The 13,591-nt window shown below is 52.3% G+C and overlaps 1 protein-coding gene across 2 annotated transcripts; it reads left to right on the top strand.

Annotated features, from left to right (window-relative positions):
• Positions 1–594: 594 nt before the first annotated feature.
• Positions 595–13,286, top strand: ATF3 (activating transcription factor 3). 2 transcript variants are annotated; one of them, XM_032862792.1, is made up of 4 exons: positions 595–779; positions 7,059–7,302; positions 10,375–10,482; positions 11,838–13,286. In XM_032862792.1, the coding sequence occupies exons 2-4, from the start codon at positions 7,063–7,065 to the stop codon at positions 12,033–12,035; spliced, it is 546 nt and encodes a 181-aa protein (XP_032718683.1). In that variant the 5' UTR covers positions 595–779; positions 7,059–7,062; the 3' UTR covers positions 12,036–13,286. The 2 variants fall into 2 exon arrangements, with proteins under 2 accessions (XP_032718683.1, XP_032718684.1); XM_032862793.1 differs by having other exon boundaries at positions 595–796.
• Positions 13,287–13,591: the final 305 nt, after the last annotated feature.

Here is a 13,591-nt window from a genome sequence, read left to right as displayed (position 1 = left end):
GGGGGCTACCGCTTCTGACCCTACCCTGTCCCCCAACTCGGGAAGGCGGCGTCTGCGGGGGGAAAGGGGCCCCAGAAAATGACCACGCATTTTAGAGAAAGGTCGTGCCCGCTTCCCAGCCTCACCTAGTTTGGGTTGCGGCCAGGCCCCGCCCCTCCATCTCCCCCCCGTCCTCCAACCTAGCGGAGGGAGAGATGCCAGCACAGTGGAGTCATGCCGCTGGCTTGGGCACCATTGGCTCATGCCTGGAACACGCAGCGGCGAGTACGCACATCTGGCGGCCCGCCCGGACGGCTCCGGTCCTGATATGGAGAGAGAGGGCGGGCGGGTGTGCGTCCGAGAGCGAGAGGCCGGGAGAGCTTGTCGCGGCCGGCTCCTCCCCGAGCTTGCATCACCAGTCTCCCTCCTCCCTTCCCCCTTTGGCCCCTCCTCCATCCCTCCTCCCAGCCCAGCCTAGTTCGGCTGGTTCTCGGGGGAAGCTATTAATAGCATTACGTCAGCCTGGGACTCATAACCCGGAGTAAGCTGGCTCGCCGCCAGCCCGAGGGCTATAAAAGGGGTGATGCAACGCGCTTTGAGCCACAGTCGCACGCAGCGAGGCGCGCAGTGCCCAGCGCTCTCCCGGCGCCGCCGCCCGAACCCAAGCACACCCGCCCGCCAGTCCGCCCGCCGGCGGTGCGTCCTCGGAGCTCGCCCTTCTGCCCCGCAGACAGCCTGTCCGACCCCGCCCCGACCCCGCCCGCCCTCTGGACCCTGGCCGCCCCGCGTGGAGACCGGAGGTGAGCGCTGGAACCGAGTGAGTGAGCGCAGCGAGGGTGGCCCGCTTTCATTCCCTTTGCGCCCCTCTAATAACCAGTCCCGCGACCCCTGCGCCCGTCCCCGATCCGCGCCCCCAGCCTCTGGCTGCGAAAGAACTCTGGCCGAACTTCTCGCAGGCAAGGCTGCTCCTCGGCGCTTCGGAAAGTTTCTCGCAAAGAACTTTCTCTTTTGACTTGGGGCGCGAAAGGTTCCCGATGACGGAGAGGGCGGGCTCCGGCTCCTCCGCGGGCTTCGGAGCCCAGTTCCTCTCCGCCCTCGGCGCTCGCTTATCTCGCCCGGGGCTGGCGTGGGGAGGTGGGTGCGCGGGGGTGGCCGAGGCTGTCCGGTTCGCTGTCCCGCTCATCCTTCGCTTCGTGCCCGGCACCGCCGTTCCCGAGCCCAGCCTTCCCGGGCCCCGCGGAGAGGCACCGAGGCCGGGTGCCGGCGGAAGGGCTGCCCCAGGAGCGGGACCGAATGAATGGGAAAGGGACGGTCGTGCCGGGGTCGCGGGCGCGGCCGCTGGGGGTCGCCCTGGGCACCCTGGAGCGCTGGGCGGCGGGACCGCGCCGGAGCCTGGAGCGAAAAGTTAGTTGGGATAAGTTTAGAGGTGGCGGGCGTTCGCGTTGCTGTCCTGGGGTGGAAGGCGGTGAGGCTTCCCGGCACAGGCTGGTGTCCAACCCCTGGGCGGGAGACTTCTTGTCGCAAGGCTCTCACTCGCTTTGCTCTCGTACCTGTGACTCTTCCTCCGGCAGGTCCGCGGGTTTCTCTGCGTTTCGCACCTTGGAGGAAGCAAGGGTGAGAAGCCTGCGCAGATAGTTGAGAGAATGCCTTCGTGGTCTAGTGGCTGGGACCCTGAGAGCTTACACTGCACTTCGTGTCTTTGAGTCTCAGTTTCCCCAGCTGAGGGAAGTGGGCGCCCAGGGCCCAGTGCTGGCTCCCTCGGCCTGTTTGGAAGCACCAAGTGGTGGTTGGACCGATGACCATTAAGATCCTCTCTGGCAGAAGTTTTTCAGATTCCAGGGCGGTGTAACTGAAAGAAAGGGGACCCGTGAAGAGCCTTGAATGATTTGGGGGGTGGTGGGTCTCTGTCTAATGTCACTGACCAGCTTTGGAAGCAGTGAGGGGAGGGGACTTCTCTATGGGCCATGTCTTCCCTTCCTAAGGTTCTTTCCATTGCATTGGTTCTCCTCTGATCCTCCACACCCCATTTTCATGTCATCTGCTTATTTACTTTCCTCCTAACCATTTTCTTTTCCCGAATTTTATTACCCAGATCACATTTACCTCCTTGTGTTGCTAAACCCTTGATGAAGGGGACTGGGCGGGGGTGGGGGGGGGATGAGTGATAGAAAATTCAGGTGGTCTCCCCCAATGCACCTGTTTCAGTGTGGGTGACAGTTCCATTTGTTGCGGAGGCTCCCCATCTTCTTTTTTTTTAAGAGTTATTTATTTATTTGACAGAGATCACAAGTAGGCAGAGAGAGAGGAGGAAGCAGGCTCTCTGATGAGCAGAGAGCCCGAAGGATGCGGGGCTGATCCCAGGACCCTGGGACCATGACTTGAGCTGAAGGCCGAGGCTTTAACCCACTGAGCCATCCAGGTGCCCCGGAGCTCCCCATCTTTAAATGAAGGAGAAGTTGTTATTACTGCCCTTCCTATTTTGTATTTAGTATTTGGTATAGAATAATTCTACGACATATAGACTCTCACCTTGAGGATATCCTGGACAAAGACTGGGGTGGCAGAGAGGTTTGTGGTTGTTACCATCTGGGTGGTTTCAGAGACAGTGTGACAGGCCCCACTCCAGGCTGACAGCGCCAATAGGGTAGAGCCCCCAGCACCTGTGTGGCAGCTGTTGGAGCCTTCCCATCCTTTCTGTCTTAACCCCACCCCTCTCTGTCTCCCTCTTGGCTCTTTCTCTCCATTGTTCTCATTCTTCAGTACTCCCTCCCTGTCTCAGTGGTGTCAAAGCCGCACGTTGTGTGTACCAGGTTGCTAAGACTGCTGACTGCTCGTCTGCCTGGCCAGTGGCTCTATTCTCCATTTGCCTTATTGGTTGGTCCTATGGGTGTTGGATCTCTATAGGTGATGAAGCAAAAGGAGCAGTGGGTGAGTGGTTAACAGCTTGGTGAGGTCTGGGCCACTCACCAGCTTTATGGCCTTGGGCAAGTCACCACCTTCCTGGATCTCATGTTAATTGCAAAATGAACATCTGACCTACGTGCCTCTAATACCAGGCATTCCACCCCATTATGAAGAGTTTTTGATTTCTTCTGTTTTCACTTGGCTGGGCATGGAACAGGGTCAACGGTTGGAAGTGTCATCCAGCCTAGGGAGGAGGAAGTACATAGCCAGGACACCGGAGAAACTAGAAATGGTTTCATGTGTGAGAACTGGTTATTTCTCAAGTACGTGAGAGCAGTAGAAACAAGCTTTTACCAGCAAATAAATAGTGGGGTAGATTGGGAGCCCAGGGTCAATGAAAGTACAAAAGAAGAAAAAAAAATGACCTGGATTTCATTAGCTTCCAGGTAATTCCTGATTAATGGGGTTAACTTGCATTGACAACAACATTTTGAGTTCCCCTGAAATGGGAAAAGTGGAATCACAGTAGTAATGGCCATCCAGTGTGTATATAAATCGACCTTTGTGACTCTTGTATGATCTTCTTGACCATCTCGTGAGGGAATGGGGTCAGGCGATATTGGCCTCATTTTACAGATGAGGATACTGAGACCCAGAAAGTGTGAGTGGCTTATCAGTGATAAGCCCAGTGATTAGGCCCAGTGATGGGCCTATTCAATTTTTAGATAGGCTGGGAGAAAAACCAAGATAGGAAGTTTGTGAAAGACCAGTATCGGCTTCCTATACTGTGAGATGTTTAATGAGCAGCGCTTAGTGCGAGGAGGTGAAAATTAAAAGTGAAAATTCAGCGTAGTTGTAGCTACTAGGAAATAAAATCTGGGAGTTGAATTTCCAGTTAAAGAAATACATGAGTAAAGTTTCACTTTCTTGAAAATGATGAAACTGCCAAAGATATGACATGGTTTCTGATTGAAGATAATGAAGCAAAAGTAAAATGGAGGTTCTTTGTGGCAAGTCTGGACAGTTTTAAGATCAATGTAGAAAGCCAACTCAGAAAATCCCCAACGAGATTTTTTTGTTCTTCAAGGAGGGGGAATGTTGGCAGGTCTTGACTTTCAGAAAGTTGTCTGAAGCTTTAACTTCATTTTCCTCATAGGGACACAGCCTGAGCCTGGGCCCATCAGACCTTAAGAGACTGAGTCAAGGGGTAACTAGAAAGTAGTATCTCAAGAAATTAAGCTGTAGCAGAATGCAGAGAAAGCTCAGATCTCTACAAATGTAACTGATTTCCTTTCTGAAAGGCTTTTTTAAAGCATTTTTCTAATCCGTTTCCATCCCCCAAGTAAGCCCACTCATTGCTTTTCATGAAAACATTCCATACCACTGACATTCTTGTTACTTTCATCGGGATGGCTGACTTTAAACTAAAAAGGGAAAAAAACAGTCCTAAACAGCCCACCCCAAGCCCTGTGAGCTCATTAATAAACTTAGCCGTCATTAATAAACTTAGCCAGGGTATGAAATAGAACTACACTCAAATTCAGACTACTGAAGTGGAGGAGAGCCATCCAGTCATCCAAACAAAGGCCCCCCAGTGGTAGCTCTGAATTCCATCCTGGAACTACTGGGTTTTTAATCAAGTTAAGGGAAGGAAAACATGAATACACGGGAGAATCCTAAGCCTTGGGCTTCAGGAGGCTGTTTCTCAGAACTGATCACCGGCCAGAGAAGTATCCTCCCCACATCCTACGATGATACAATTAAACTGATAGAGGAACATGGGTTCCGGCTCACGACACAGGGCTTTGGGAAGAGAATGACAGCTGTTTCCCAGATTTCTTTGAACAGTCAGTGGTGGCACTGGTGGCCTGGCATTCTTGCCTCCATCAGTGTTTTTCAGATCGTAAGGAGGAGTCCGTTCAGAGGTCAGGGTGATCTCTTCCTAAGTGTTTGAGATCACGGAGAATGACCAGCCACCCTGCCAGCGGGACCCCGCATATTATCTGTCACAGAGCCAGCCCCTGGGCTGGAGGGATCCCGGGGAGGCCTCCCGGTTGTTTCATATTTTCCAGGGCACGTTCATGTATTACTTTCTCAACTCCTTGCACAACTCTGGAAAAAGGGGGTGATTGGTCATTAGCCTTCTTTTATAGAGGAGAAAACAGGCACTGGGAGGTGTGATGATGAGTAAGTAGGCCTCAAATCTGTGATCACCTGACCCCAGTCTAAGAATTGTATGGACAAAAGACCCGCTTAGGGCTCTGGAAATGCAAAAGATGAGCCGTCCTTTGCACAGAGTGCATGTTCTCCCCCTGGCTCCCTGCTTCTGCTTGCTTCTCCTCTCCACCGCTTCTGTAACAGGACCCCCACCCGCCCCTGCCAGCCCTTACCCCGCCAGAAAGGTTTGCTCTGGCTTTTTTGGTTTTTTTGCCATGTAAATAATGTTTTATATTCTATAAGTTCAGGGTGTGAGTTCTGGGGTCAGACCTAATCCAAGTCCTGATGCTGCCTCATACCTACTCTGAATTTGAACAAGGTGTTCAGCTGGTCTAAACCTCAGTTACCTCATCTGTGAAAGGGGGCTGGGACCTAATGCACGGGGTTCTCCTGAGGGTTAAATGAAATCATGCAGGTAAGGTTTCTAGTGTCAAGGAGACACTCGTTAAATGTTAGTCACACGCCAAAGGGCTTCCTGTCTACTAGACTGGGCCAGTGACTGCACAGGGCCAGATTGAGAAGGACACTCCAGGGGACAGTGTGCCTAGACTGTCCCCACATACCTGGAGAACTGACTGCAGGGATGAGGGGATGTGGCCGCTGCTGGAGGGAGGGCACGGCAGGCTGAGATTTGTTGGGGGGGGCTCTTCAGATTGGAACTGTGGGCCTCTTACGACTTCCGCCCTTCACTTTCCTTCCATTGCACCTTTCGGCTCCCTGGGCTATCGAGTGACAGAGGTAGATGAGAGCTCAGAGACTGGTTGATTTGACCCTGTCTTTCCCCCTTTCATGTACTCAGTGGGGTAGTCTGCGGGGGACAGCAGACCTTGGGAGCAGCCCGTGCCAGGCGCTGGGCCAGCTCTGGGCACGGGAAGGGTAGAGACACTCAGTCCCCATGCCACAGGTGCTCTCAGACATCGGCCAGATGAAGACTGAGACTCGGTCTAGGTCACGCTGCCCCTCAGTGCTGGAGCTGGTCCCAGGTTCCCTTCGATCCCCAGCCCCAGCCTTTGCAGACACCACGGGGCTGAACACCACCCCCCCACCCGGGAGAGGCCCAAATTCTTGGTTCCTTGCTTTGCTTCTCTCTGAGGTCTTTTGCTTCAGCGGTCTTAACCTTAAGAAGGGGCTACTGGGGGCGCCTGGGTGGCGCCGGTGCCTTCAGCTCTGGTCATGGTCTCAGGGTCCTGGGATCGAGCCCCATATTGGGCTCTCTGCTTGGCGGAGAGCCTGCTTCCCCCTCTGTCTCTGCTTGCCTTTCTGCCTACTTGTGATCTCTCTCCATCAGATAAATAAATAAAATCTTTAAAAAAAAAAAAAAGAGAGAGAGACAGGGCTACTGGTCCCTTGTGAGGTGACTCCCCCACCCCAGCCCCAGGCCCTGCCAGACTGGGCTGAAGAAACACACGTGCTGGCTGCGGTTACTGTCCTCATTCTCACTGACTTGGATCAAAATTCTTAAGGGAGAAGCTTCAGAGATTTATTTGCTAAATCCAAGAGTTCCCAGGCCGTCGTTCTTACTTCCATTCACGGACAGATACATTCGGCTTCGCTTCAGATACCTTCCAAGTTTCTTTTCAAAACAGAGACTGAAAGTGGGGTTACATAAGAGTCTCACTGTTGGTTTTTTTTTTTTTTCTTTCTTTAAATGCTCTTCCTCTTTCAGGACTGTTTGAGGCTACATTTGCGTATATGCGCACCAGCCAAAACTAACACCTTCTTGAACTCAGAGTAGCCTGAAATGCCACCCTTTATACATTTCAAGAAGGCATTTTATGCACATCACCGAGCTGTGTGCTTTAAGAACCTGTTTTCCTCAGGAGGAAGGCAGCATAAAATGAAAACAACACAGAAGCCCAAGGGGAGTGCGGCTCTGGTGTTGGCGGCCGCGGATATGGGGAGACTTGATCCCGCGCCCCAAATCCCTGAAGTAGTTTGGGTCTCCATATTTCTTTCAGCAAAATGATGCTTCAACACCCAGGCCAGGTCTCTGCCTCGGAAGTCAGTGCGTCTGCCATCGTCCCCTGCCTGTCCCCTCCTGGGTCACTGGTGTTTGAGGATTTTGCTAACCTGACACCCTTTGTCAAGGAAGAGCTGAGGTTCGCCATCCAGAACAAGCACCTCTGTCACCGGATGTCCTCTGCACTGGAGTCGGTCACGGTCAGCGGCAGACCCCTCGAGATGGCAGTCACGAAAACCGAGGTAGGTTCCCCGCGTGCTCTCCGGTTCTTCCCGCGCTTTTCCGCTGTACATCCCCCAGGCCGGGCGTGCTCCAGGCAGGGGGCTGCTCAGAGTGTGGTGACGGTGTTCATCACGGCAAGGACCCCAGCAGCCAGCCTGGGGAGCCAGGACCAGCCAGCCATTCTCACAGCCCCGGTGACAGCTTCTGCTCCGAGGGCACCCCTGTCTCCAACACTTGCACAGTTCCCTGTCGCGCACTCTTCTGTAAGCCACCCAGAGTAACCGGCGTGGTGACAAGTCTGAGAGCTGTTGCTGGCCCTGCGGTGGTGGCTCGAGGACCTCAGAGGGGAGGTCTCTGTGGGCTACTTTGTGGGCCTTTCCCTCGTGGATAAGAGATGGGAGTGTATCAGGCTTACTCACCTGCCATGACCACTGTCTTTGGTCAAGGGGTAGCAGAACTGGCCGAGAAAGAACTGAGTTTAAAAGGAAGTTGGTTCTGCATCTTTATGATTCTATAAAAGGGTGTGGTGGTAACAGTGACTCCTGCATAGGATTGAGCTAAGGCTTCAACGACATGGCGTTTGCTGGGGGTCTCGCTGATAGTCGGCACTGAGTGACTGGCCGCGGGGCTCCACATGACACTGTATCCATAAGCCATCATTAGAGGCATCGCTTGTGCTCCATTAACCTCAGGATGTCATCATCGCCTTGTCTGCACTGGACGGTGCAAGGTGGGCCATGGGACACACCCGGAATTTTTAAAAAATTCTCTAAATACCTTGAGATAACGGGATGTAATGGGAAGTAGTAGGCTCCCCATAGAAGAAAGAAAAGCATTTTGCAAGGGTATTTGGAGAGTTCTTCAGAGGAAGAAGCAGATGTCCAGTGCAGAGGACAGCCAGTGACAGAATATCTCCTGCTCTGTGGCCGTACCCCTTAAAGCCGCCCAGCTTATCCGCTGACTGTGTTTACTAAGTGACCTTCTGATTTTAGCTCAGTATAACAAGTAGGTTCTTCTGCTAGGAAGAGAATGCACCAACTAAATCGTTGAAAATTCAGGTCCCCTTGTTTGCTATAATACCCACCTGTGAAACCGATGGGCATGCGTGTGTTTGGGCAGCAGGACCCTGTTCCGCCAGGTCCCAGTCACCTCTGGGAAGGCAACAAGGTAGAATGAGGCAGTGCATCCCAGAGAGGACACAGGACAGGGAGCCAAAAGTTTGGGTTTACACCCGAGCTTTGTCGCCTTTTGGTTTAGTGACCGTGAACTAGTGATTCCTGGGTCTCCCCGAATGCACTGCTGCTGGATCCTCTGTCCCTCGTTTCCATGTCAGGACAGTCAGGAGATTGAACCGAATGGTTCTTTAAAGCCTTTTCTATCTCTGACAGTGTACAATTCTGAGATTTGCTCTTTCAAATACTTCCTCATATGAGAAAACCCTGAGTCCTTTCCCACCTACCCAAAAACACCTGTAGGGTTGTGTAGAGAGCACCACCATTGCTGAGTTCTTGATGAGGAACAGTGAGGTTAATATGATAGTAACTAAGGCTTACGTAGCACTGACTATAAGCTAAGCACTGTGCAAAGCATTTGAGTTTTATATATATATTCCTCCCAACACCATTAGATTGATAAGATTATTGATCGTATTTTACAAGTGAGGGAAACTAAGGCTCAGAGGAGGATGGTAAGTTGCCCAAGGTGTCACAGCTGATAAGTGGTGAAGCTGGGATTCAGAGCCAGTTTAGTTTAAACTCAGATGTCTGCCTGTGTGGTCCTGGGGTCCAGAATGTAAAAGATAAAACTGCCCCTTGCCCTGCTTTCCCCTCGGGCTTTGTTTCTCTAAATCGTGAGGCCTTCCATCTCTATGCAGCTAACTCAGTGTCGTCAAAGCCAAAGGACTAGTAATAAGACGGATCTAAGGTGACTACAGTGCCCCAGGATTTCTCTGATTTGAGGTGTGGCTCCCTGGGGAGCCCTTTCCTGCTGTCCGGGGCATCGACAGGTGACACAACAAGGTCTGACGTTAGCAGCCTAGACCATCACCCACTCAAGCCCACCCTGAGTACTTCATCCTGGGCGGTCTCAGGCTTCTAAGCCAAGCCCCGCGGCTGAACTTTGTGGGTTCCCCATCAGTCAGGATCAGAGCCAACCTCCAGAGAGGACCAGATCCTAAAGCGGGACAGGGTTTTTTCTCTGAGGACCCCCACAGCTGCATCAGGGTGGGGCACAGAGGAAGAGGTTGGTTGGTCTTTGCTGGCTGAGTCACTGGTTGGATCCTGGTCACCACCCACAGGTGGCACCAAGCCCCAGGCTGATAATGCCACTTTGTTTGGGGAATATGCTTGGGTTCCTCTTTTCCGGGAGCTTCATAGGCTTCTCTGGAATTCATGAAGGAGGTGCTTTCATGCTCTGAGTGAAGACAGAGGTGAATGGGGTGCCCTGGGTCTCAAATCAAAGAGGCAGGAGAGAAAAGGTGGCCGGCTAGCCGATGTTCCTGACGTCATTCCTAGATCCAGGGGAAAGGAAATGAAACAGAATCTATTTCCTGCTCCAAGGGATTACAGTCGTTACTGATAGTTTTCAATTTGAATATCCCACTCATTTCAGAATCCAAATGTATTTTTCAGATAAGCTGAATTTTAACTGACTAGTATTGTCAATGTGATTTTTTTAAACTATTTTTTAAAAATTTTATTTATTTGACAGACAGAGATCGCAAGTAGGCAGAGAGGCAGGCAGAGAGAAACAGGGAAGCAGGCTCCCCACTGAGCAGAGAGCCCGATGCGGGGCTCGATCCCAGGACTCTGAGATCATGACCTGAGTCCAAGGCAGAGGCTCTAACCCACGGGGTCACCCAGGCGCCCCAGTATTGTCAACGTAATTTTCACCAGCGGTTCTTCGGTTTGCTTTCTTCCTTTGCGAGTACATGTGGAGAGGTTTCATGCAGGAGGCTAGGACTTGACTTCTTCAGCCCTCCTCACATGGAGGCTGTCCTGCTTTGCCGTTTCTGCTGCAGTGAAAGGCGGCGTATTTAAGATGGGTTGCATTTTCTGCCTCCCATGAAGCGTGCGGTCTCTTGAATTTTATAGGTAGCTCCTGAAGAAGACGAAAGGAAAAAGAGGCGTCGGGAAAGAAACAAGATTGCAGCTGCCAAGTGCCGGAACAAGAAGAAGGAGAAGACAGAGTGCCTGCAGAAAGTGAGTCCTCCCTGCAGGGCTGGGCGTGGGGGGCGCAGGCGGTTGGTTCTGGGATAGAGCCCCGAGGCCGGCTGTGCGCTGAGCCGGGAGTCTGCTTGAGGATTCTCTCCCTTTGCCCCTCCCCACACTTCCTCTCTCTCTCTAAAATAAACAAAGAAACAGAGAGAGAGAGTCGTCCCCGCCTCACCGCCTCCTCCTGCTCATGCCTGCCCCCCACCAACCTCATTTGCCATCACAAGGGGAGTCAGAAAGGCCCCTGCCCAGAAGGATGTGTAGCTGGTAGTGAGAAGCCAGTTGCTGCAAGAGGGGGGACAAAGCTGTTAGCACCTCCAAGGGGATTCTGGGTATAGAAGAAGCAGGTGTGTGAATTAAAAACCACAGCTTGTCTGCTGCCCAGATTCCCAGCAGGCTTGGCCCGTCCACACATGTCCGGCAGCTTCCAGGCTGTAGGATCTGTCAGCCCAGTCAAAGGAAGCCTCCCTCACCCGTTTTACCAAGAGAAGGAAGCTGCCAGCTCTCATTGGCTCAGTATGAAAAGCCTTTAATTAATCTCCTCAAACAAGTTATTTCCTTAATCTGCAAGCAGTAGTTACACTCTTTTTTTTTTTTCCTGGGTGCTTCTGTGTTCTTAACTCCCTCCCTTCTCAGCTCATCCCGCGGTCTGTCCGAGGTCCCTGCTGCGTTCTGCCGGCTCCCCTTCTGCAGGGAGAAGCTCAGGCAGGAAGAGCATCTCCGGGCAGGTGGGGTGGGCCCTGGCACAGTCTTTCCCGTGCCTGTGTCCCCTCCCCCAAGTGTGGACAGGCCAGGGCAGAATGTCTGCCAGGGGTCTGCAGGTCCCCAGCGGTTCTGGTGATGGCTTCAGGGAGGCAGTGAAAGCGGAGACATTTTGTGTGCTGCCTTGTACATTTCTTTTGGGGAGATGAACTTCTCACTGAAATTAGCGACTCAGGAAAGACTAAGCACCATGAGTGTGCATTTCTTCCCAGCGCTCGGGGCCCCTGTGGGTCCAGGAGGGCTGCGCATGGACCCTTGGACTGACAAAGGAGTTATCTGAGCCATTGGTTCATTGCCATGAGAGTCACAACCCGCACTCAACTGTGAGTGGAAACTCGAGGGCGTCTCTGAAGAAGCCTCCAAGTTCAAAGGCTTCCCCAGGATCTGGATTCTTCCAGACCTAATGCCACTGTCCCAGCTTTGTGGCGACACTGTCCCTGGGGATCCCACCACACTCCCTCCCTGAGGGCCGTTCCCAGCCTGATGAACCCTGATGGCAGTGACCTCCAGCACCCCGAGGCCAGCCTCTCTGTACTGGAACCTTGGCTCTGTCCCTAACACTTATGTTGCTTATCCCCCAGGAGTCGGAGAAGCTGGAGAGTGTGAACGCCGAACTGAAGGCCCAGATCGAAGAGCTCAAGAATGAGAAGCAGCATCTGATATACATGCTCAACCTTCACCGGCCCACGTGCATTGTCCGGGCTCAGAACGGGCGGACTCCAGAAGATGAGAGAAACCTTTTTATCCAACAGATAAAAGAAGGAACATTGCAAAGCTAAGCCATCGTGGTATGGGGGCAACTGGGGAGTCCTCATTGAAACCTTCTACATCCCGAACCCTGAAGCCGTTGGAGATCTGACTACCTGTGCCCCTCTCGCATTCCAGCCGTGAAGAACCGTCGAGGCGGAAGAGCCCTGGGTAACTCAGCTGGGCCTTCCCTCTGTACCAGAGTGGACATTGGACCAGGATGAGGGCATCTTTTTGTCTCAATGCCAGGATTTAGGCCTTAATATGCTGGCTATTCTTGGATGCCGCAGAGGGGCCCCGGTCAGGGTCCTGCCCATCTTCTGCCTGGATTCTACCGAGACCAGGACTCTCATCATTAGGACTCATGCTGAAGAAGTGTCTGGACCTTGGGTGGATGGAGTGGGGCCACGTCCTGCGCTGCCACTGCCACGGCCATGCACAGGACACGGAGTGAGAATGGAGTTTAGCAATGTTGTACAATGGCAAGGGTTGTGCTTTCTAGCAAACCTGCTATCAGGCACTGGAATTACTGTGTGCGAGGCATCGCTGTGTCCAGGCTAGGCATTGTGCTCTCCTGGTGTTTGTTGTGCACAACACCGGTGTGATTTTCCTCAGATCTGGTTTCTGAGAGTTTGGGGAGTGATCACCACAAGGCAGTGTCTTACAGAATGTTGAGGTGGCCAGAAGAACTTGTCCACCCCGGGAGAAGAGAATTCTGCTGGCGAGCTGGGCAGCTTCCAATCACTAGAGAAAGCCCCCTTTCCCTCAGCACCCAGGTATTGATGCAAAACTCATGGGCGTGACTGCAGGTCCTCTGTCGCAAACTCAGTTCTAATGTCACAGAAGAAAGCAGGAAATCTGACTTCCAAAGGGCTAGGACTCTCCACTTGGTGACTTAGGTCAGGAGTTGTTTCTAGGCCAGAAGAGCCAAAGAATATTCCATTTTCCTTCTCTCGCGGTTGACAACCACATGGAGTAGAGACATGTTTGAAACCGGTGATGCCGAGGCTTTAGCATTGTTGTATGTTAGTGGCATTGTTTGTCATGAAGATGTTTGTAGAAATCTGGCCCAGAGCATTGAGAGCTGTGAGAGGTCATTCACACTGGCCACAGGACTCTGGCTACTGTCTGTTTAAATTCTGATGTTTCTGTGAAATCCTCAGAGTGTTTAATCCTACTCAATAGTACATTAAAATTTTCTGTAAGAGAAAATATTACTTATTTATCCTAGTATTCCTAACCTGTTGATATAATAAATATTGGAACCAAGACATGGTAAACTTGAGTGTCGTGCTGGTTTCTGTTCTTGTTCAATGGGTTTGTGGGTGAACTTGAGTCATTTCCCCACCTCCCACTCCTCCATTGTGGGCAGAGGGGCGTTTTGCTTAAAAATTCTCCCAGGAGGGGCGCCTGGGTGGTTCAGTGAGTTAAAGCCTCTGCCTTGGCTCAGGTCATGATCCCAGGGTCCTGGGATCGAGCCCTGCATCAGGCTCTCTGCTTAGCAGGGAGCTTGCTTCCTCCTCTCTCTCTCTCTCTGCCTGCCTCTCTGCCTAATTGTGATCTCTGTCTGTCAAATAAATAAATAAAT

This window comes from Lontra canadensis, unplaced genomic scaffold, assembly GCF_010015895.1.
Source record: "Lontra canadensis isolate GAN:19392208 unplaced genomic scaffold, GSC_riverotter_1.0 scaffold24, whole genome shotgun sequence".
Lineage (NCBI taxonomy): Eukaryota > Metazoa > Chordata > Mammalia > Carnivora > Mustelidae > Lontra > Lontra canadensis.
Note: the sequence above shows the minus strand (reverse complement) of the source record. Positions and strands in the feature narration are given on the sequence as shown.

What these genes read in the sequence shown, in the direction of transcription:
- ATF3 (XM_032862792.1), top strand. Translation starts at nt 7,063, where the DNA reads ATGATGCTTCAACACCCAGGCCAGGTCTCTGCCTCGGAAGTCAGTGCG. An exon ending in TGGCAGTCACGAAAACCGAG is followed by an intron (nt 7,303 to 10,374) that starts GTAGGTTCCCCG and finishes TGAATTTTATAG; the next exon opens with GTAGCTCCTGAAGAAGACGA. An exon ending in AGACAGAGTGCCTGCAGAAA is followed by an intron (nt 10,483 to 11,837) that starts GTGAGTCCTCCC and finishes CTTATCCCCCAG; the next exon opens with GAGTCGGAGAAGCTGGAGAG.